The sequence below is a fragment of the Amphiura filiformis genome, chromosome 15, assembly GCF_039555335.1.
Source record: "Amphiura filiformis chromosome 15, Afil_fr2py, whole genome shotgun sequence".
Classification (NCBI taxonomy): domain Eukaryota; kingdom Metazoa; phylum Echinodermata; class Ophiuroidea; order Amphilepidida; family Amphiuridae; genus Amphiura; species Amphiura filiformis.
This window is the reverse complement of record NC_092642.1, coordinates 15,209,382-15,235,044: the sequence shown is the minus strand read 5'-3', so window position 1 is coordinate 15,235,044 and position 25,663 is coordinate 15,209,382. Positions and strand designations below refer to the sequence as shown.

Genomic DNA, 25,663 nt, shown 5'->3' with positions numbered 1-25,663 from the left:
TGTGTATTAGGGATTTTTTTTGCTGTCATGCAAGTATAGAAACAGCACTGATTTTGCTTTGATTGATCCTGACTAAAATTTACAAAATATGTTAGGGAACAAATGAAATAAACAAAAGTGCTTTTGGAATAGGAGGCTCACCTCACTCCGTCCCTCCCTGTGACATAAGTGTGAACTATTGACAACTCTAATACCAAAAGATCAACTTTGACCGATATTTTAACTAATTTGTTTACAAACTTAATTGGACTTTTTGACCCCCTTCCCCATAGGACATTTGTTTACAGGACATTGTTGAACTTTTGGTTTATCCCCTTAGCAAAAATGTTTAGGTTTTTTCAAGCTTTTTTTATGACTTTTAGGTCCATTTAGCCTCTCCAAGAAAGAGAAATTAAAAAAAAATTCCTGACCAACCTAAAAAAGTCCATCCACCCATATAGAATGGGATGTTTTTTGACTTCTTTTGACCAGTAATGACATATTGCCTATTTTGAATGGATCGTACTGTGATAGTTTCATGAAACAAGGAAATGAATTAAAAATAGGTCTCAATTTAAACAAGATTTTTAATATTATTTTACCAACAAACGATCACTGCTTCATGTTTGGTGTAAAAACATAAGGTGACCTTTCCACGTGCAATTGGCATATCCAAACATCTCAACAGGGCACATCTATGAACACACAGATGTACAACACTTGTAAATTAGCAGAATTAAACAAAATCAAAGAAAGAAATGACAGATTCTGAGTAATTTCAGGTATGAATCACTGAAACTATAGAAATAAATAGTTTTCAGAAACCCATACATACAACCAGCTATTATAATTGTCTGTTTGCCTGGACACCCAAAAGATGTTGCAGAGAACTTAAAAAACAGCATCAACATCACTAAGGAGGTTAAATGCAGTGTTAAAAGTTTGTAGCCAGGGGAGGGGTGAGGGTGGCGGCATTCCCCCATCCACCAAGGTCAAAATCAATAAATTTCCAGTTTCCAGTTCCCAGGTCCCAAATTGCCACAATTGGACTAAGATCACCCAAAATTTTGTATGGTACTTTGCAAAAAGTCAATTTTTTTCAAATATATCTACCAGAAAAAGGTACACTTTTTCAAAAATACACCCCTCCCTCAAAGAATTCCTAGCTATGGGCTTTGCAGTATTAGAGGATGTGAAGACTTGACCTTTTCAATGGAAACCTGTAGCCTTATTAATCTATCCACTCACAAGGGGTAGTGGGCACAAGGACCTGATGACTGGGTGGGGAAGGGGGAACAATCCCCCAGCATCATCTGATTGTGTCACAAAAGCTTGATCAATACACCAAATGACCCCCTTTTTTCATTTTGTTATACCCATTGACCCCCTTTTTGAAAACTACATTAAATTTTTTTTTTTAGCATTAGGCTCCTACATGTACTTCCCATTCTGTTATATACATGTATGCACATACCAGTCGCTTCTAAGTTGAGTGTCAGCCCCCTTGCATTTAATCACACACACACACACTCTTCCTGTCACTATTTGCAGTGATTTGTTTTCCGACGAAATGTATCATGATACAGTCAAACTGGTCTACATTATGATAATTGATCAATTTACTGAAAAGGGAAGAAAACATTTTTCTCTGCAAACAAAATATCATATTAACTGAATGTCACTTTTAATGAACTACTGTGACCTTTTTTACATCTGATATGGTCCGTATACAATGTACATACCTTCTCCAGTCAGTAAAGTAAAATCAAAATTTGAGATTTTCTCAAAAACTGTTAATGTTTGCAGGAATCTGTTATGGTAGTTGGACTCCTTGCATCATTTCCTTTCTGAAAATGTATACTACTTCTCATCATTACATTTAGAAGTGCAATAATAAACATAAGGCAAAAAAAAAATATATATATTGTTGTGTTGCCCTCAAGTGGGAAAATGGGGAAGTTGGGTCGGACGGTCGGATTTCTTTTTTTTTTACTTTTTTTTTTCAAACCTTCAGTTTTGTTGTCAATTTTGACTTCTGGATACCTGTTAGACATCAATTAAAGACTAGTCTTTCAATAAAATATTAATTTTAAGTGAAAAACATTGATTTTTTGATCAAATCTGTAAAAATCATCTTTCAAAAAAAAAAAAAAAGCTGACCCTGATTTTTCAGGATTTAGGGTCGGGCGGTTGAGAGCTGTTGAGGGCAACACAACAATGTTTTTTTTTTTGGCCTTATCTAAATTACTAACCCGAGAAAGGTAGACTATAGGCTAGGCAGGGCATATGTGACACAATCTGATCCAATCAGGCCAAAGTCGGAAATTTTGAAAATTGAGTTACTACCATTACTAACTTGCTCAGGAGGTACACTTCCTGATGTTGATTCCCTTGGCCTCTTGAATACTTGGTGGTAAAGTTATTGACATTTTTTATGCCAATTTTCTTATGTTTTTATTGTTTTTTCTCCTCTCTTTTTGCCTATATCTCAGTTTCATTATTGCCAACTTAGGCCTGATTGGACCAGATCTGGTCACATATGTGCAACACTTGTATATTTACAGAATAATTGACAATAAAATCAACTGTGCCACATTCTCTGAGGCACAAATTTCCAACATCATAAAATGAAATGAGTTCCTGCATCAAATTTAATCAAATATGATCAATGTCATGTGATGAAGCACCAGAGTGAAATGTTGTGAATATCAATAATGTGATATGACCAAAGTAAACTCGTATATTAAAGGGACATCACAACTGTTTTTGTCTACTGATTCCTTCTTCTTTTACACAGATTTGTTTTTGTAGAAGGTGGACCTAACCACCCCCCCCCCTAAAAATTGCCCTTTTGTTGACTTTATGAATGGCTTATCATCAAAAAGTTGTTTTTTAAGTTTAATATCCTTTATTGACATTTAAACATTTTCTGTAAAATGTTTTCTGTTGCTAGATTGCTCTACTGCTCCCCTAAGGTGGTATATGAGATTTCTGGAAATCAGGAAATGCTCTGAGCATTTTCTAAATGACCTAGATATATAATGAAGACCAATAGATATATTGAGAGGGGCTAAAATCACTTTCTCGTTGAACTTAAGGTGGTTTTCATTATAGTCATTGGTCTAAACTGCTCTTCTAATCTATTTTTTGGAAATTAATATTATAAAATTTAGGAGTCTACATGCACTGCAATCAGCTCCTTCAATCTTGTTATAAGACAGTCCATGTATAATTTGACAATGTAGAAAGTGAAACAAGTTATCAAGGTTGATGTACATTATTTTGCTCACATTGGTATCTTAAAAATTTGCCCAATGCGTGGTAGATACATTGTACCTGCATGGATAGTACAAAACGTAACCTCAACCTCCCCCCAATGATTTCATCAAAATCACCTACACTTAGTCATGTTTGTAGGGAAAAGCATACCTAAACCCCCTCAATTACTCTGGCCTAAGGAGATACTGAATCAGTTTGCTTATGGGCCTTAAAATTATGCAGTTGTAATGTGATACATTGTAGGTATTATCAAATGCACAATTTCTGAAACTATTTTCATATCTTTCAATTCCAAATCCAATACTAAGTAAGTCTCACCTTAAAAGTAGCCATGCAGAATATCTCACTTCCCTGGCCAAAAGGACTGGTAAAGAATCCGGAAACCATTGACATGATTACCTGGTCTTTTCAAGTGTTCAACCATAGATCCTCATACTTCCTCTTAGTACCCATACCTATATTAAGTTGCCTATCAAACCAGCTCAATTTTTAAACATCCATATTTTCACTAGTCTATACTCTCTCACAAAATAATTGCCAAAAATGTGGGCAAGTACATTGTATCGAAAACACATTTCAAAATTTAATTTTGATATCCCATTTATTTATGCCAATAAATTTAGTGTCTAATGCTCTTTGGGTGAATAAAACATGTAAAATTATTATTTATTTTATTGAGTACCCAGGTCTGTGTAAAATACACGCCATATTATTATTAAAAACAAGGGGTTTGAAATTATGGTAGTGCAAAAACAGAATGAAACTTTTTTTCAATATGTTTACTTCCTGCACCAAAAAACTTGGACATGGAATTATATTGAAAACAATATATTAAATTTATGCTTCATTTGTTTAAAAAAGCAAAACATTAAACAACAAACCAGTATATGAATGAAATTCCACAGGGTTCTTCACACAATGGGCCATCAAATCATTGTATATAGTGCATTTCACAGAGTTAAGTTCAATGTGTGGTGCGATCATGCAAAACGGGCCTTTTTGTCAAGAAAAATCTGAACATGTTTTGTGTTTAACATTTCCTGATCAGGCAACCATATGCTGAAAATCACATTAAAGTTTGAGGTTCAGTGCCTGGAATGCCATCAATGAACAATGTTCTCAGACCAGTTGCCAGGAATTATTTGGGGACTTTTGTTTTTAAAGTGGACTTTTTTTTTAAATGGACTTTCGCGAAAGTTTGGGAGAATTTGTCATAATGAAGCCCCAATTGAAGCCATCAGTTTCATAGACAATGAATTTGCTTGAAGAGGTGGACTTTTTGGGTGCTGGGATGGGGGGGGCAGGGTTAGCGGTGACCTGCCAAGGCCAGGGGTCCAAATTGGCAAATAAAGGGGTCCAAGCACCTAATTCTACACAGACGCACAAAATAAAGGGGTCCAAATCACGGGGACCTGCCAAATCAAGGAGTCCTGGACCCCAAGACCCTTAAAACGTTACCCCTGGGGGGGGGGGGTCCACCTCCTTGTTGAGTAGAAAGAAGAGATCAATTTAATATACATGTAATATAGCCTATACATTTGGGTTCAAAGTTGTTTGACCAAAACCTTCTTATTTGCTCTTGAAATATATATTTACACATCTTCATGCCATGGTCATCCATCGAGTATCCAACACGAGCAAATTATTTGGCTTGTATAAACACTCAAAAAAGTTATATTTTTTCTTCAAGTGGAATTGAATTTCAAATATTTGGTTCTATATTTGATACACACCCTAGAAACATGTACTTTCAAATGTGTGTTCAGTGCAGGCGGCGAGTGGCATGATAGAGAGAGACGACAAAACTGCTCAGCCGTATGGCACTTTCCATACAATTGGAACACTGAAGTAAATCGGGACTGAATTTCGCAGCTGCCGTGATCACTGGTACGCGCCATTCAATTTGCACACTGAGTGAACAAAGCCTAACCAACACGGCGAATTTAAAACCGTCACAGTGACTCTCACCCAGATACTCACATCAAATTTTACTGTATTTAATTAATTTGAAGGTTAGTTTTGTGGGGTTCATTATCGAACCCCAACGATTTTAGCTTGTATTGATATTATTTATTAACATAGGCCTACTTGTTTGTGATATTTTAAACGTTTTAAAATTTCAAAATAATCCCATTCAATTACACGGCTGACAAAGGAAATTTACTGAATTTAGAGAATGCATGGCGCTCACCACCTGGTTCAGTGTGTATAAGATTGTCTCTAAATTATTTCTGTGATTAGTACTGGTTGTGGTACATGCCACCTCCTATTCAAAGACATGTCTCATTATGTCAGTATCAGAACCACACTATAAAATGTTCATTGCCTAATTTTTGCAATCATAACTATTCAAATACCATGGAGGATTTTTGGATGATGCAAACTTGTGCAGGTCTAATACATCCATCGTGATAATAATCATGTTCAAAAACCCTTCGTGATTTATAGTACACTATGTGGAATCCACAAAGGCTTCTGAAGACTTCACAGAATGTCACTGACTGCTGTGGCCCCAAGTAGGTTCTATGTCCAGGAGAATTTCAAGCTCACTCAATTTGAGCAGAAAAGCAAACTGACATTGCCAGGGTTCGAACTCCTACCCTCACTTATTGGAGTCTAGCACAAGGGTTCTTAATTACCTGTATGCAGGCTACGGTTGGTTTAACACATTTCAAAGATCTGTGTTTTGTGTTTGAGGGCCAATATAATGAACCTGCCAAATACAAACCCCCATTTAGTCCATGGGCTAAAATGGAGCAATTTTTATTTTGGCCTAATTCTGTATTCTTAAAAATGGTGAGCCACCCAATATCACTATAAACAAATGAGTCACTACCCCGGAACCAGGGCCGGATCTAGCCCCGGGCTGCCCACTGAGAATCCCTGGTATAGCACCTTGATCAATTGAGCTAACTAGACTGCTCTTGAATGTTGATGCATCAGTCAGCAAAAATTGGTGGGTACAGTCAACATTTAGAGTCAAATTTTTGGAAGGTCATTTTGGGGTCATCCGGAATCATCCGGAGGTCAAATTACTAAAAACTGTTTTATGAGCATACAGTCAACATTTAGAGCCAAATTTTGGCAGGTCATTTTGGGGTCATCCAAGGTCAAATTAGTAAATACTGTTGTATGGGCATGAAACTTGGTGGATACAGTCAACATATAGAGCCAAATTTTTGGAACGTCATTTCAGGGTCACCAGGGGTCATCTGAGGTCAATTTAGCAAAAAATGTCGGATGAGCATGAAACTAGGTGGGTACAGTCACCATCAGCCAGGTAATCGCGCCCAGCCGAGAACCGCCAAATACGGGTAACCGCCTAGTACTACAATAATTTCCTAAAATGGATGGCAATTTTTATTTTGGCCCACCCTGTATTCTTAACTGTGGCAATTTCTTATTTGGCTGAGCCACTCATGCATTCACTACAACAAACTGGAAGTCATTAGAAATTCTATTTTAATTTGATTAACCCCGGGGATAAACCATGCTAAATTTAATTCAAAACAAATTAACTGAATAATTTGTTAATTCATGTATATAATGGCTATGCTATAAACAAACAAATTATTTGGTTAGAACATTTTTATGATTTTCTGACAATGGTGTTTAGCGCAATTCAGCAATTGTCTGGTGATTTAAACAATGTTTTCTCCAACATGTGGCATTTCAGAGAAATTTTGTATTATTCATGAATATAGACATTGTATTTATATCAAAGGCATGCATTTTCAATTAATATTTTGTGGAAATTTACTCATTAAAAGGGCACCTCTCCCACACGGACACTTTCTGTAATATCTTTTGCAGCATACGTTATCCCTTTATCCCGGGACTTTATCTCCTTGTATGTTGCATCTTCATCTAATTATCTTAATGCATGTCATTAATCATTATTGGCTAAAATGTTCATTTGAAATCACTCAAATTAGGTTAGGTCTAATTCAAAATATATCCAGGCACAAAGCCAGAATGTTTTTGTGGCGGTGCAGATTTTCCATTAATACAGACCTTTTCAATAGAAATCTTCATTATTTCAGGAGTGGTGGGGATAACAGGGGGGATGTGTACCCCCAAATGGCCCATTGTTTGTTCTTTTCAATTTCAGCCACTTTTTGGTCATTCAGGCCGATTGCCCACCCCCATTTCAAGCCTGATTGGCGCTAATGATTCTGGCCAAAAGCAGACCTTACCCCCAAATGGCCCATTGTTTGTTCCCTTCACAATTGATTTCAAGAGCCTACATGGCCAAAAGCAGACCTTACCCCTTGTGGTGAGCAGACATTTGGTAGCAGACATTTTTGCAGATTTATGGGGGTTGCACCCCGCACCCCCTGGCTAAGAATCTGAACCTATCTTTTGACATCAACAGCATGTTTCTGCCCATTACATTGGAAGAGGGACACACCCATTTTGCAAACGTACATTTTGTACATGTAGTACAAGGACCTACATGTAGAGTGACTCTGATCAGCACAATAAATATTCAGAAAATTATTACAAATAAAATATACAGGCCTACATCAATCTACACATTAAGACTTTCAAATGACAACCTTAATTTACAATTTCTTTAATTTTGACAATAACAGAACTGAAAACTATTAACATTTGATTGTTGAAGGATTTTCTACAATCTAAAACTTAAAGGTAATTTCCTAGAGAAAGGCATACACAATGACTGATCTATTTTTAAATTGCAAGTTGAATTGCAACAGTAAGCAGTAAGCACATGGTATTGGTAAACTCCCAATAATACCTGGAAGACATTAACATTTGACATTACTCTATCTTCGCTATTCATATGGTGTAGGCTCATCTCTAGGACCAAACAATTTCCATTTCGTGAAATCCCACAAAACATACATCAAGTACATACATTGTAATTATGGGAAAGAGTGTAAACTACGGGGGTCGCACTATCATAAAAATTCTTAGTCAGAGTGGTCTATTACGTAGACACATAATCTTATTGGACAATCGCATGATTTCGGTTGTCATCTATCAGGCCGTAGACGACCCCACGTCATCATACGCGTAACACACTCATAGAGGTGCGCGTATGTATCGTATTGTATGCATAGACGCAGTGCAGAATACTTGCACGCGCTAACATTGCACGCGAGTTTTTATGATGGTAACTTAATTTTTGCTTTATAAAAATAGTTTACAGTTATTAAAATAATATTTAACTGACTAAGAATGAGAATAAACGATAGGAATTTTTATTTTGACTATCCTCTAACTATGATAGGCGACAGGCAGGTCCAATATTTTTATAAAGTAGTTGCGCTTGGCATCCACTACTCAAAATATTCTCTAATTATGATGGGGATGTGCCTGTCATTAGACCTCTTTTTGAAGTCACATGTACCTGATTGTGACCCCCTCCCATGGCCCAACGTTTTTACACGCCGACTCCTTATTTCACAATTGTACACCAAATGACCCCCTTTTCAATTTGTTATATCCAATGTCCCCATTTTTAAAGCAACATTTTATATATGCACATCAGAATAGGCATCACTTCGGTAAAGTTGAGTTCCCCCGGGTCCTGGTTCAATCCCCTGGTGGTAGCAATATGTTCTTTAGGGACCGTTCACAAAAACTTGTAACCTTTCAGACCTAAAATTATTTACAGAGCCCCCCTTTTTAGCCATGATGAAAAATGAGCATCAACCCCATAGAAAATAGTGTAAACTCTTGTTCTACAAGAAAAATTAAGTTGATTTTTAAAGCCCCCTTCCCTTCAGAGGGATAAAAAATTCTGGGCCCCCCTTTTTGCATCAGCCCGCCGTTACAAGTGTTTGTCAAACAGTCCCTTACCACACAATTCCTGCATCATTTGCACCACTTTTTTGCGCAAATTGTTGGACCCTGCCTATATAGGTTTCACACATGTGCATGCCAACAGCATAAAACAAAACATCATTTAACCAGACATTTACAGGGACATGTACATTCAACCAGCAAATTTCATGTGGCATTTAGGGCTCAAAGAATATGGGCAAATGGGGCAATTCACCCCGATTTGTCTAAAATAGCCCCCCCTCCATAAAATGAGCAAAACTCAATGGAAAGGAGCAAATTTTCTTTAAAAATTTAATTTATAAAATAACTCCATAAAATATGAATTCTTTGAGGCCTGCATGACATGAACAGAAACATGAACCATCTTAAACTACGCAACTGTGCATTGGGCACTTGGTCCCCATATATAGGGGAGCTTAGGGGCCTACTATACCGTTGAATTCCAGCTACAAGCATGACTCTAAATCAGGGTTCTTTTTTTAACGTTAAAGGCGAAAGGAAGACACCCTCAACAAAAACATTACAATAGATTAATTAGTCTTCCAATAATACATGTTTGTACAGCCGCCTGTATCAGTAATATAAGTCTAATATAGTTGCTCAAACTCCAAATAATATTTTTGTGGAGCGTGTCTGCCTTTTGTCTCTTTTATCAAAAAAAAACACCCTCATTTAGAGGCATCTTGTAGATGAAATTCTATGGTACTGAATGTGAAAAGCATGATTTTAATGGGCAAAATATTTTCCAGATAATAATTTTTATGTTTATCATGAAACAGAGTAAAACCTGCCCATCCATATTTTCATTTGATCCCTAGTACATTCCAGGTGTCCGACTGACTGACCTACAGTGCATAGGCCTAGCCTAGCTCACATGCAATTTAATGTGAATTACCTGTATAAAGTCAACCATATTATATCAGCATTATCAGGTTTCATTTATGTGTTTATATTTAGAATCTATTACTTCTATATTGCATATACAAACATGTAGCAAGTATTCTAGAATACTTTGCATGTAGATATAGGCAAAGAAGCTTGTTGTTATGTTTAATATGTTAAGCTTGTATCATCATTACATGTACATGCAGCTTTGAAGAAACAAGCACATCAAAACAAACAAACAAACAAACAAACAAACAACAAACAAAACATACAAAAACATACATGTAGGACCTGCATGTACATATTATATTTTGTACTAACCAAATAAAAACATGGGGCACATGGTCAGGTGGCTGGGGAAAGCAAGAGCACCTGGTCAAGAGCAATGTGCTCCTGGAGCACTAAAATGTAAGTGCTCCAGGAGCACTAAAGGTATAATGCTCCTAGAGCACTGTTTCTTGACAATAACTCAATTAATCATATTGAACTGTGCTAGCAGTGTCATCGCCAGTGAAATATATAATAAATAATATAAGTTCACCTAATAATGAAAGATAGACACATTATGTTGTGAGGCCTACACAGTCATATAGGCCTACATAAGCCTGCACATTATCTAAATCATGATGTGATTTTCATATGGCAATGTCGTATCTTTGAATGCGGATGATTTACCCATTGACACGATATTATCAAACTTTGACACTGACATCACATTTGGTGAGAATTATAAGGCATGCTCATAATAAAGGTAAATAATCAGTGGTGGCGCCACTGGGGGCACAATGAGGGCAAATGCCCCCCAGTCAGAACTCTTGCCCACCCCAGTACTAAACCCAAAATTACGAAAATTTCACATTTTTGCGGCAATTCCCGAAATTCACTTTGCCCCTCAATGCCCCCTCAAAAAATGGCGCCGCCACTGTAAATAATCACAACCATGCACCCAGACCCGACACAAGATCAGACTTCCATTTTTAAGGGGGCAGGAGAAGCAGGGTTTTGATAGGGGTTGCCCCCCTCACTGGCCATGCCACTGCATCCAATTTCTTGCCATAGTTTATTTATTCCAGGTTCTCCATTGTTCTCTACAAATTGAACATTTCACAAATGTAGGCCTGCTGTGGGGGAGTGGAATCAACTTATCCCAAGTGAGCAAGCCTATAAGTATTCAACCTAAAAATAAACCTATCATTTTATAACTTAGGCCCCCTAACAATGTATAAATATTCCTTTTTTTTAAATATCTAAAACGAAACAACCTGCTTTATTTTCACAAAACATACCAAAAATAGCTATATTTTATACCTGCATGCAAAATGTAGACGACAATGGGACCTACAGGGTGAGTCAAAAAAAGTGCAATAGAGCAAAGAATCGATATTTATGTAAGAACCAAGATGAACTTTCCCATTATTGAAAATTTCTATAAATGCCACACTCAATAGCCACCCTCTGTGAAAAAATGAAGTGACTCGCTTTTACCGTTTCATTTTTATGAGTCATTTTACTGCGATACCAAATTCCATTATTTGTCCACGAAGTACCGTGTATTTTGAATGGGAGCACACAATGAACAAAATGCACCAGCTCTGAATCTGACTTTAACTTAAATAAGGTTGATTTTTGAGTTATTTTTATTTCTTTTTTACTGTTCAAAGAAACTTTCTAACATTACTTTAAGTCCTTCATGCCCCACTCGACTCCAACTCCAGTTTTATAAATCCCAATATGTCCAACTTACTGGATATTTTGAAATTCACTCCACTTCATTTCATTTTGACATTTGAAAAACCCGCCTACAAATTTATATGGTTTTGATAGAGAGTAAACATCTTTAAAATAAAGGGAAAATGAAAATAACAACAAATAATGTTTCTTCTCTTCAAACAAGACCAAGGGCAATAACACTTTGGGTGCTCCATTTCATTTAATGCCAATGAGGTTAAGAAAATGGCAGTGGTTCCAAATCTACCTTACACAGACTGGACTGACATTCAAATTTTAGGTGTCTCTTGGACAAACATCAAAATTGGGTATCGCTATAAAATGTGTCATAAAAACAAAACGGTAAATGCTAATTCCTTGATTTTTTCACACAAGATCACTAATGGATATGTTAACTATAAAATGTTTTAAAACCTAAATGGTTCAACTCGGTTCGTTAATAAAAATGAATTCTTTTCTGTATTGCACTTTTTTTGACTCACCCTGTATATGTACAATGTACATTTATATCATCAATAAGTTCACTGCAGCAATAGGGGCCACATATCATTAAACTAAAAGCTAAGTACCATTAGGTGTAATAAAATTACAAAAAAATTGCAAAAAAAAATACAAAGTAGGCTGATCTATCACCTAATCACTCCCTAGTCCCTACAGACTTAGGTTTTTTTAATGCGATCCTACTCATGAAAGTGCTCATCATAATGAAAGGCAAGTACCTTGTAAAAAGGGCTCCCCTTCTAGACCGTGCACTACCTGAATGAGGCAACCTTAATTGCGTTCTGCAGCGACGTGAAATCTCTACCCCTTCCCCTCATTCTTAGCCCTCACTAATGGCAACCATACCCTTACTGCTCCTCCTGGATGACTTTAATTGGCAATGTTAAAACTGAAAATATGATACTATCATAGCCAGCTATAAAGCAAGTACTACATTACACACACATACTTATACTATTAAAACAAAATATGAGATGGTAAAAGCTGTCCTGTTCATATATTTAAATACCAACATAATGTAAATTTTTTTTAAGTACTACTTCAGGGTTTTGTCCATGTACAGGTGTAGCTATATTTGGTGTCATGTACAATCTCTGTTACCTCGCTGAATATACTTCAATCAAAGGGGAAAAAACTACAACTCTTTGCTATATAATAAAAGTACTGATACATTTTTTTACATTCTTTTGTTGTCCCAACTTTTCCATTCAGGGAATGATCTCCATATGTAATTTACCCCATTCAGGAAGCCACATCACTGTTGAAAGAGGTTGCAAGCTTGGACTGCATGCAGTGTATCGAGCTGTTTTGAATTGCGAGAGGTATTACGAGATTTCTCAAAAATTGCCCCCTCAATTTGGACCAAAGTCCAGTTTTAAACATACACAATGTTTATCCATACCCGGGATCCATAGGCCTACACTAATCAGGATTTGAAATTTTTTACGTTAATTCAGCATCTTTTATTTTGGGTAAAAATTCATGATTCATAAAGTTCGCAAACCGGATCATTATTCAAGAAAACAGTTCACAAAGCTAAATGCTGTGTCTAAAATATTACAATATTACAGATTTTTGTCTCTTTTAAAACAGTTTTCCAGCATTAGGCCTAAGGGTTTTAGCAAAATCACTCATAGCCCCTTAGTAAATTTTCCCAAAATCCTACTCACTTTTATTCACTGTATCCACACACATGTACTTACTTTTTTTCTTCTTTTTGTCCTTTTTGTTTTTCTTCTTTTCCTTCTCAAATTTCTTTTCCTCTACATGCCATCTTCTGACTTGTTCTTCTCTCATCTTACAAAAGAGAATATCTTTCTGTTCATCAGATAGTTCTGCTAATAACTCTGGGTCTATGTACATATCCCGAAGTATCTGTTGCAACATGATGGTTGGTGGGTTCTAGTACTGTTGCAGGATAAAAAAAAAATCTGTGAAGAACAAAAGGGAAACATGACGTGAAACTCCCCTATGTTCAGTCCCGGGGGTACTCAAGTTTGGTTTTGGTAGGGACGTGCGCTGAGATTTTGAAGTGGACCCATAAATATACCAATTTTCAAGAAATTTGGACCCATTGATATACCAAAAGTCGAAATTTTCGTCCGAATTTAACCAAAATTGTGAAAATTTTGAAAATTTTGGCTAGATTAAGGAAAAATTGGGCTGTTTTCCGAAAAAATTGAGAAAATTTTGAAAGAAAGGACCCATTCATACATGTATACCAAAATAGGCTTTGAAAAGGGGGTCATTGATATACCAGAAGGCTGAAAATGCTACCCATGTTTGCGGCACGTCCCGTATGGTCATTTGTACTGAGTACCCCGGTTCAGTCCCCTGCAAAAACGCAATTTTTGAAGTAAAAAAGCGAGATCCACAATTTTGAAAAGCGAGATTTTCCAAAAAAATGGCACAAGAAGCTTTAAAATGCCCAAAATACGAAAATCAAAAAAAATTCAGATTAGGTCAGTTTGGATTGTAAACAGAACTGTTAAATTCTGCACACTTTTCCGATGTAGAAGTTCATTTCATGGAATTCGGCGAACTTTATTATGACATAATATGGCAACATTTTTATAGTAACTGCTTGGGAACTTTCTTAAAAAGCGAGATAATTGGTTAATAGCAAGAATCGCGGTGTGAAAAGCGAGATCTCTTTTTTTGCCAGGCCTTACCTATGTTCATTCTCTAAAGCAGAAAATGATATAAAAGCAAAATTTCAACAGTATGCGTGCTTGATGTGAGGTGGGCCTGGGTCCTTAGACCAAAAGCCTGTGAAAATCACTGTCAGCCTGCTGATACGCTCACCAAGGGTGAGTGTTGAAATGTGTAAGCCAATTAAAGTGGCATTTCGAGATCCACAGCCTCATTCCCTCCCCCCCTACTTTTCTCCAAAAAAAGTTGAGACTTTTATACCACAGGAAAACTCAGGCTACATCAGTTTTTTTGCAGATTCATTCACTTGGCAAAATGTCATCAAATTTGTATTTTATTTTCCACTGTTAAAACACGACAAAATATAACACATTATAGCAGTGGCGTGTCCGGGGGGGGGGGCCTTAAGCCCCCTGCACTTTGTTAAAAATCATTAAGCCCTCGGCATAACTCTGAAAACCCCTCTGAGCCCCCCGCAGGAACAGAGCCTGGACACGCCAAGGTATAGTCTAATACACATCATGCATAACACGCAAACGTCGGAATCAAATGAAATTTTGGGAATAAGCTTTTTTCATGGATATTATCTGGAAAATGTCATAAAAAGAGCATGCTAGAATAACAAAATACTCACTTTAAAGCAATAATGTGCATAAAAAATAGATTCCTATTTTAATGTTAATTTCACTGATAGCTTCTGATCGCATTGTCCCCTATTAATTTCGAGCCAAACAAATGAGGTATAAACGAAGAAAATAAGTATTTCACTGCAGCGCCTACAATGTGTATTTAGCTCGCCGATTATTATTATCACAATTATCAGGAGCTTCACGCAGCTGATGGAATTCAAACAAGGCGTTTTGCCAAATAAATAAAAATTATTGGATCGCATGTATCGCGTATATTAATGAGGTTAATATGAATATCTCACAATTGACCGCAAAATGCGTAATTGTTCGAAAGTAAATATTAGTAACCTCCGCGAGCGACGTATTGTACGTCGAACAAACTGTGCGTGCGTTGGCTGCCGTATTAGGATTAAGCGCTACCATATTTGCACAGATTGTGATACACACTTTTGTTATTGGTCGTTCTGTTTTAGCCTGATCGATTTTTGGAAAGGGAAGATGTCAAAATCATCTATTTTTACAAACTTTGGAGCAAATTTTCTGTTATTTTGAACAGTGAAGAGATCAAAGTGACGGGTTATGAATCAAGGTTTTAATAACTTAGCATCGGTAATATTGCTGGGCATTGTGAAAAATCTAAACATTTTGCTTTGGACCTCGGAATATCTCGGGATATTCCTCGGTTCCAAAGGCAAAATGCAAATGTTTAGATTTTTCACAATTAATGCCCTCCAAATAACCGATGTGCAGTTTATATTAACCTCTAAACGTCCTAATGATAAATGAAGATACTGCTGAGTTACAGTTACTGGAACTAGGGCCATAAAGAGCAAGAAGTCAGGAGTTGAATGTTGAAATTTATTTTATATCCTTCATTAATATATTCTCGTTCATTAATTGGTTAAACGAGTATCATGTGACCAAAAATAGTTTTGCTATTTTGCAAAGCAGTCAAAAAGCCGACTCAAAGTGCTATTTCCCGGGATATATTTTTTGCTATACTCCTCTGAGCGTATGACCTCATAGCCGCGTCAAGCAGTTCCTAGTGGTCGGTGCAACTCGCCACATACGCGGGATACCGCTACCGGCTCTGGGGTATTAATGTGTAGCAAGTCGTGTCGTCTTGCGAAGTACACAAGCAGCAGCACTTAGGTGCACCTCGAATAGGGCAATTTTATGACATAATCTGAGTTACATCAGGAACAATATCTTAATATTGACGGCGAAATAACAGAGAACATGGTTACTTGTTTCACGGCGGTATTGTAGAGGTTACAACATTACAACGGTAAGCTTATAGCCACTCAATTGTGTACGTGCTTTGTGCATGTAGGCCTACATGTATTCAATCAAAACAAAGCACGGCAAGCCTAGCCTAGCCTTGATTATGCTAGGGCTTAGCCTACATTTATGCCTAGGCCTATATGTCTATGATAAAGGCCTTTCTATTATTTAACCAATTAATGAACAAAGAATATATTAATGAAGGATATAAAACAAATATTTACTGCTCTAAATTCGGGATCTGGTGGAATCTTTTGCTCCCCTCGGTGAACTGGAGACCGTAAGCCTACTATTTCCCTCGACCTGGTGGTCTCGGGAAATAGTAGGCTCACGGTCTCCAGTTCACCTCGGGGACCAATAGATTCCACCAGATCCCTCATGAGCAGTAAATATTTGTATAATAGACCCTTTGTAGTGCCGTACTATTAGCTCAGCTATTAGGTTGCCTTTCGTATTCGCCGAGGAGGACAATTTCGACCTCCTCGTTTGTTTACAAACAGAGAGGTAAACAAAGGGCCTGTCAAAACTGTTCCGCTTGTCCAAATACTCTAGACAAGTATCAAAAGGATGGTCCACATAGGCTAGCAATAGAGTGATTCACGCAACATGAATAGGGGATTAAAAAACTGTGAAGTAGGACCATGTGCTTCTTTTGTCCAATTGGGCATCAAGATTTCGAATGGAAACAGTTCAGACCCAGAACACGATCATGTCAGAAATTAATATTTTGTTCTGGGTCTGATTATTCAGACTACCGGCCCTTTGGCATATAATAAACAAATTACAAATTAAGTTTACATTTTAAATTTACCGTACATTACATGTCCTGTACTGTATAATAAATTATTCCCTAGTACATTTAATATACTACAATGTGATACCACTTATTACCACACAAATAACACTGCACTATGCACTACAGCATATCAATACACCGTGAACTTGACAATGCAATGCATGAATGACAATTGATTCATTACCTTTTCTTCACCGAGTCGATCGAAGTGAAAATCACTGGAATCTCTATACATTGGTGTGTTTCTGTGGCACCATTAGGTTAACTATAATATCCACATACATCAAGAAATGGTAAGATCCATCTGGTTGAGTCACTGATGACGGAAATCGGAGCAATTTTGTGTGGAGTATTCTCGTATTGTTTGTCATAAGTTTGTCTAACACTTCCGCATTGACCCCGTCAACATTCTCATACCATTGCCTGAGGACACGACTGGGTGGTGGAATTAAATAACGATGGAGTGCACACGGGGGTTGAGAGTGTCGATAAGCCTTGTCCAATTGGTAAAGAGGGCGATGTTGATGCCTATAAATCGAGAAATTGGTAGCAGTGGTACAGATGGATAGCATTTATTTATTCAGGGACCAAAAATAGAATTGTTTACTGAACACCGGGACTGAACAAATCAGGCCTACCTGTCATGAGTCATTACAGCCGTTCCTTGAATCAAGTTTCCCACTCCTAGTAGTTCTGTTTTTCATATGCTTTTTATTTGTTCCCCTTTCACATTCCTCAAGATCAGACTCAACCCAGGCCTGACTCAACCTTTTTGTTTTCTTATGTCATCTTCTCCAATTAGTCTCCGCCCGGAGTCTCCGCCAAAAACTGCGTTTCATGTCCAATAATTGGACTAATTATTAGTCCTCGAAATTGACGAAATAATTTGGATTTTTGACCAAAAATTAGCATTTTACGGCACCCTTAAAAATTATTAATAAATCTTTTTCAACTTCAAGGTGTAGAGGGAACCCTAATGTCTAGGCCTAAATTAGAAAATATAATTGGTTGGTAGTGTTGGAAGCAGTGGTTTAAAATCTCTGAACTTGCCTAAAGTTACCCAATTTTACGGTAGTTAGATTTATTAAGTTTACTTCCAGGATAGACTGTTAAATATAAAAAAAAAAAAAAAGAAAAATATCAAATTTTAATATAATTTGTCATATTAAATTTGTTTATGCGAATTAACGGCAAAAAAATCTCGGTTTAAAATGGACAGAAACCATCGTCATTATTCCAGTAATTTAGTAAAGATTAATATAAATAAAATTTGACGGAAATATGACTTTAAATGTCGGTTATTATAGGCTCTGGACCGGGGGGGGGGGGGACTTTTCCATAGCCACTAAAATTATTGAGGGCCCGCCGTTTGCTGCAATTGCTGCAAAATATTTTGACCTAAGCTTGGTCTTACAATTGATAGGTTTTGACAAAATATTCTGAAAATACGTTTTCAAAAATATTGTGCAATACTAAATTTTCAAACTTGTAAGTGTTTTTAAATAAAAATGAAAACCTATATAACCCGACATTTACTCGTTTTGACAAAACTTAAACACGCTTTTTGAACTTGTTTATCATGTTTATAGCATTTTTGTTTGCTGGGGGTGGTGTTGAAACCTGAAAATTAAAACTTTTGACTGACTGCTTCAGCATTGCCATTTAGGGTCACAAAATGTTTTGTATTTTGTATCTTTCATGTTGCCCCTATTGCTACAAAAGATTGTTTTCTGGATAGAACTCATCAATAGAAGTATTTTGGGGGTTAAATGGTCAAAATCGGTCAAAAACTTTTCGAATTATGAATTTTCAAAGTTTCCCATTCTGACCGGTCATTGGAACGAAATAAAATGACAAGGTCCAAAAATATCAATTGGGAGCAAAATTGGCATAAGCATATATTTACCTTTATATATTTCTTTATTTTAACATAATATGCAAACATGAAACAAGCATATTGTGAAAGTATCAAAGGGTTTCTTATGAAATGGCACTTTACTAGTCAATGGCATAAATTATTTTTTCAAACCGAGGCATTGAAATCATACATTTAGCGAACATTTGCCAAAAATCATCCAAGATGGCCGATATGGCACAAAATCAAAATTGCACTAAGTCCAGGTAAACTTTTTTTTTCACAACCAAAAATTTCGATGTTATTGGGTTTAATATGACCAATTAGTAGGTGCATGCAAATTAAATCTTAAGTGTCATTGAAGGTCATTGACTCATTCACAACAATAGAGGTTATCCACTTCACTCATCATGCTCATGTGTGACTTCTAACAAAAGGTGCTGGTTCCCGTAGTATTCCTCATTCAAAACAATTCAATACATGACCTCGGAGTTACCTGCATGACTTTCGCCTGCTATTTTGAAACAGTTATGGTTGCACATTCAGGTACTTCTTTTGAAAGTTCTAAACAAGGTATAGCCAGCAGCAAGTTGTAGATGGTATGGGCCTATAAGAAAACGTTTAGGGTTGAAATGAGGTGAAAAATACATCAAATGAGCACGAAACTTCACATTTATGTTCAGAAAGGTGTCTTCTTAGCATGATTCGAAAGGAGTATGGAAATTCCAAAGCGAAGCTGGTGATTTAATTTGTAACTCGAGATCTACTTGTTCAATATTTTAACCTTTTTACAGAGGGTATGATAGAGGTATTACTGGCAACTCTGCCCAATTTCAGCTCAGTAGGCCACGTTTTTCACCTGAAATTATTGACATGAATATTTTGTGCCATTCTTGAGCAGTGCTGAACTCAGCCACTGGCAATTAAGCGCACTGTGGCGATGGACCAATTTTGACTCGCACTTAGGGGTGGTGCAATAATTATGTGTAGGCCCCTACCCCGGGGGTGAATTATAGGGGGGGGGCAAAGATTTTTGGCAGGCCAAAGGGGGGGCAAGCATTTTTGGCAGGTCAAAGGGGGGTCAAGCGATTTTTGGCAGGTCGAAAGGGGGGGCAAGCAATTTTTGGCACAGATATTTTGGGCACTGTTTCTATATTACGCCCCAAAAAGGCGTAGGAAAACGTTAGGAACACGTTCAAATATGCAAAATTTCCTGCTCGCTGCGCTCGCACTGTATGATAAGACAATTTAAGGTTTTAAATTCGGGTTCCCCAAAATCTTGCATGTGTAAGGGGGGCTGGCAAAGATTGTTTGGCACATCAAAAGGGGGGCAAAGGTTTTTGGCACGTCGAAAGGGGGGGCAAAGATTTTTGGCACGGCCAGAGGGGGGGGGCAAGCGATTTTGGCAGACCATTTTGAGAATTCACCCCCTGGGGGTACACATAATTATTGCACCACCCTTACAGGAAAATGAAATAAGTTATGTTGCTGTACCAATTTTTACAGAAAAATATTGAAAAAAAAAAGAATGAGATCAATTTAGAAATGTCTGTGCAAGCAGTGCACAGTTGAGCTCCCTGCATGTCTATGGGAGTGTTCTAATCAAGTTGATGGTTCATTGGTCATCCCTACAGTTTAAAAGTATTTAACATATAGGCCTAAAAGTCATACATTTTCAAAGAGGAACTGATTCAAGGAATCCAACTATCACAGCAGAATTCTGACTAAAGGAGCAGTTTTTGAGAAAATCGCCAAATTTGATTTTCCATGCCAATTTTTCGCCCACCATAAAAATACCTAAACTTCCAAATCGATGAAAACTGCATATGTTCTATAGAAAATCTATGCAAATTCAGATTTGATTCGCTTTTCTCAAAAGGTCAGTCATGATCATATTTTCACTTTTCAGAAATCTGCTGTGCTACAGTTGGATTCCTTGGATCATTTTTTGTCTGAAGACTGATGAGTACATATCATCATTACTCTCATAGATAACACATTAGTGTACAAAGCGAATGTAATGCCAAAACGGTACATATGACAGGTAGGTCCAACTATACTTTGTCGGAATCCTTTTGACCTGAGGAATACATTTGTGTCGTTTTTAGCACAATACGAGGGGCAGTCAGTATGTTTTAAGAGTGGACTCGTGATGTCAAATGTGGACTGTTTTCATGGCATTTCTCAATGATTACATAAACACTGTACCTTTGTCTTTCAAACAACACATGCAAAAATTATATCACACACATGATTACGTAACAGCATAATTTTAGCATAAAATCAATGGTCTAGAGTCACCTGGTGAAATTGAGTCGTTTTTGTTCAGGGAAATAAGAGGCTGAAATGAGGTATTGTTGTATTTTTTATATTTTCTCGGGAATTAAAGAATGGAGAATGTTGCCTTTTGGAACAGTAATAGAACACTAACTACCAGTTCATCAAATCATGTTTGTTGGGCTGTAAAGGTTTTAGTTTGTTTAAAATGCATGGTCAAATATGTCTTATTTTTGACAAAAACAAGGCTTTTCTTTCTATACAAATCTTGATATTACCAAAAATAGCAAACGTGGAAATTTAATTTTTTTGGCCCGTTCTGTTGACTAATTTCCAAAAATTAAAACGGGAGTCTCCCTAGAAAATATTTGAATCCGTGATTAAAATATAACTGTTATTCTACCATTGTTTCATTTATACAAAAAGTAGTGGTACAGAGAGAGAGGCCATCGTTTTAATAAGAAATTTATTTTAAAAACTTTTCTGTTCATTTCAAGTTGAGATCATCCATAAAAATTCATATAAATATTTAAATTAAAATTTTCATAGCATTTTGTAATATTTTAGGCCCTATTTACATGGAATTTTGCCATTTTCGTGCATTTCCACCATGTTGTATCGGTCATCCTACCTACGCATGCGCAGATTATTGTTTGATTTGCACCAGTTATCATCGCACTGAGTACTAGCTCTCACACGTGATCAGTCATTATATTTTAGTCTGTTTCATTTTGGAGATAATTAATGTCATTTGTAATAACTGCTTTTTCATTAACGCCATTTTTGCAGAATAATTTTGCTTCCATTCAAGCCCTAAAGTTGTTGAAGTTTCCAGACGTCCCATTTCCACCACAGTTTAATGACAAGTCTCATATTTTACCAAATGCAAACCGAGGACCTAGTGTTTATTCTTGCCAAAAACTAGCCTTATGCCCCTTGTACTTTTTCTGTTCTTGGACATTTTAAACACGTGTCTTTGCTGTAATTTAAAAGGCCCGCCTTTTTGCGTGATTTGGCAGTGTCCCTAGTATATTGATTTTATGCTAATGCTGTTACGTAATCATGTGTATGATATAACTTTTACATGTGTTGTTTGAAAGACAAAGGTACAGTGTTTATGTAATCATTGAGAAATGCCATGAAAACAATCCACATATGACGTCACGAGTCCACTCTTAAAACATACTGACTGCCCCTCGTATATTAACTTCTATTATTTTGTGCGCCGATAGGCATGCATATCTGAATAACATTGGACCCTGTTCTATGGTTCAAGTTTTTTAAACGAATAATCAAAAATTGTATGTTGTAAGGGAACCACACCCCCCAATTTTGGGTATTTGTTACCTCTGTCACCACCTTGCCAGCCGACTATCAAAAGCCCATTCAGTGATCCCAGTGAACGTGTAAAAAATTGAGGGAGCAAGCCAAAGGAGGGCAAGCATTTCTTTTCAGATTGAAAGGGGGAGGGGGAAACGATTTTTGACTTGACATGCACCATTACCTTTTCAACACTCTAAAATTTCCTTTTTGAAATTAGGTCTAAGCCTATTATACAAGATATGATAACAGGGAAAACATTTCGGGGGCGGATGGGGCACATCATCAATTGTTGTTGGGTAGCCTATATAAAATGCTCCCTTTGGAATTGGGGATGATGCGTCTTTGGGAGCTGATGGCGTACCGGTACCGGTAAAAGGAGTCTTTTGGAGCTGCGAGAGGTCAAAATCAAGGGCCTTTCGTAGGCCCTATATACTTGCTAGACTTGATTTACGGAGTTTAGGGTTAGGGTTTAAGGATGGTAATTAATACGTGTACCCCCACCCCCTTGGTGGTGAATAGTAGGGGGATGGCAAAGAATTTTGGCATACCAAAATGGGGAGGAGGTAAACACTTTTTGGACTTTTGGTTAGGGAATATGGTTGTGAGGGCAGTCTTGTAACGAGACTAGTATAGGCCCTAGTCGCTAGTAGTTGTACCAAGTACCCGATTCAGTTATGGCTTGTCATGTGCATCTTTGAGCACCGTGTTTTGGGCCTAAATAAGGTAAAAGTGCCCAAGTCGGGGCCAAAGTTTGCGCGTTGGCATTTTTCGCGCGCGCAAAAAGTCCCTAAAATAGGAACAAAAATATGCCCACTATTAAATACGCCTGCGCTTATATATGCTTCCGCCGCCACTGAAAGCCTACATTTGTTATATGTGACCGTACATCACGAATGACCCGTAAAGTCGGCCCGGTCAATTCTGTTTTATTTCGTGTTTGCCTATCATTTAGCTTTAAAATGGTAGATCATTTGACTTCAAACGATACCCAGAAGTGGGGTTATGGTTTGTTGAACTCTGCTCCTTCAACAAACTGGTACCTTTTTTCGGTTCTACATGTGGCTCTTACTCTCTTTGTCCACATTGCTGGTAATTAATATCAATCAGTCATAATTTGCGGTCATTTCAAATCATCCCCAAGTCAACGAGGTTCAGGAATGTCCTCATTGTCAATTCTTGGTTTTATATAGGCCCACCTAGACAAAATACAATGCTTTGTAACCCACCAGGATTTAGCCAAAGCAAACAAAGAGAGCTATGAAGCTTATTATCCTCTTCAGCAATGGGATTATTGATTGGTTAAAAAGGTGTTTGCCTGGCGCTACCAAAATGAGATACATTTCGCACCAAAATGAGGTACCTATGAATACGACCTTCAAGCACAGAAGTAACTGTAACTCAGAATAGTTTGCCGACATTTCGCACCAAATTGAGGTATCTATGAATACGACCTTCAAGCACAGAAGTAACTGTAACTCTGAATAGTTTGCCGACCTTTCGCACCAAAATTGAGGTACCTATGAATACGACCTTCAAGCACAGAAGTAACTGTAACTCAGAATAGTTTGCCGACATTTCGCACCAAAATGAGGTACCTATGAATACGACCTTCAAGCACAGAAGTAACTGTAACTCAGAATAGTTTGCCGACATTTCGCACCAAATTGAGGTATCTATGAATACGACCTTCAAGCACAGAAGTAACTGTAACTCTGAATAGTTTGCCGACCTTTCGCACCAAAATTGAGGTACCTATGAATACGACCTTCAAGCACAGAAGTAACTGTAACTCAGAATAGTTTGCCGACTTTACGGCTCATTCGTGCGTGGTGTACGGCCACATATTGTCTCTTATTTGTTACACTTGTCTATTTTTATACTCGAGATCTCAGCCCTACACCTGTCAGTCAGTCGATGGGCTCACAGTAGCTTGACATCCAAGACCCGAGTTCTCAACCTTTCTTGGAATGTGACCCTACATCTCGAAAGTCAGACCACTTATGCAGGCATCAACGGGAACCTTGACCCTCCTCAAGACTTCACGATGTTGTTGGTGACAATGCGTCTAATCTGTACCTTGCTGGACTATAAACCATATAGGGTGAATCTTCACCCAATGAGTTTGCAGATGCCGTGAGTCTTTGACTAATCTTATATAATTTATAATAAATTATCGCAAAAGTGTATCTTTGACTAATCTTTGCCCTCATGCATGTCATATAGATTGTTACATATGTTTTTATGCAGATCAGGTGACTCTTGACCTAATATTTGTTTTTTTCTAGTAAACCTTACCAAACTTTTTGTGGACAGAAGGTATTAATCTTTGACTAAAATAATTTTAGAAGAGTGAATCAAGGTGAAGGGCTTGAGGAGAGTAGGCTCAAGACTCCATTTGATGCCTGCATTAAAATAGCTACCGTAACTCTCATCAATTTTGCTTCACACATCAGGTTAAGGGGTTGGGACTACCTGATCTATCTTTCCCAAAGGTGAAATGGGTTTTGTCGGACGGTCGGGATCCCCACATTAATTTGCCAGTATGAAACCCTAACACAAGCAGAGTTACTATTATGTACTAGGCATACCTAAATATAAATAAATAAATATTAGGCATTGCGTGTTCTTTATTGATCATTTAGGGCTCTAACCGCAGCAAAATTGTATATTAAAATATCAGCATTTGTAGGAATAGCAAAAAGAGGATAAGTCAATGAAAAAAAGTACATATGTGATGCGATCAAGCAAAATCAGTCGGAACTTGGAAATATTGATTGTGAGATATAGCCAAACAAGGGAAACATTTCCTTTCGTTTCCTCTTATTTTGCAAACACTTTAATTGCTCGTATCTCTGGAACTGGTTGTTCAATTTCAATGGGGTTTTCTGCAAAATGTAGCTTTGTAAATGTTTTTACTATCCTACAAGAAACTGAAAATGTAATATTTCAGAGTTCCGACCTATTTTGCTTGATCGCATCACATATATGAAAAAATTGGCAAAACGGAAGAAAACAGCAATGTTGATATCGATATAAATATTATGAAGCTCTATTCAATTGCATGTTGCTACACGTGTCCGTACAAACATTAGTCACAAAGTGACATTTTAACCCGATATACATTTGTATGCTGTATTCAGTCTTATCGCTTGCAGAGTATGT

The 25,663-nt window shown here is 37.2% G+C and overlaps 1 protein-coding gene across 1 annotated transcript in view; it reads right to left on the bottom strand.

The window, feature by feature from the left end:
• The window catches only part of LOC140171291 (uncharacterized), a 78,227-nt gene extending 60,770 nt beyond the window's left edge, over nt 1-17,457 (bottom strand). Inside the window, 2 exon segments of the mRNA XM_072194520.1 lie at nt 13,389-13,616; nt 17,231-17,457. Of these exon segments, the coding sequence (XP_072050621.1) occupies nt 13,389-13,572 (184 nt within the window). The 5' untranslated portion in view covers nt 13,573-13,616; nt 17,231-17,457.
• Between the last annotated feature and the right edge of the window lie 8,206 nt (nt 17,458-25,663).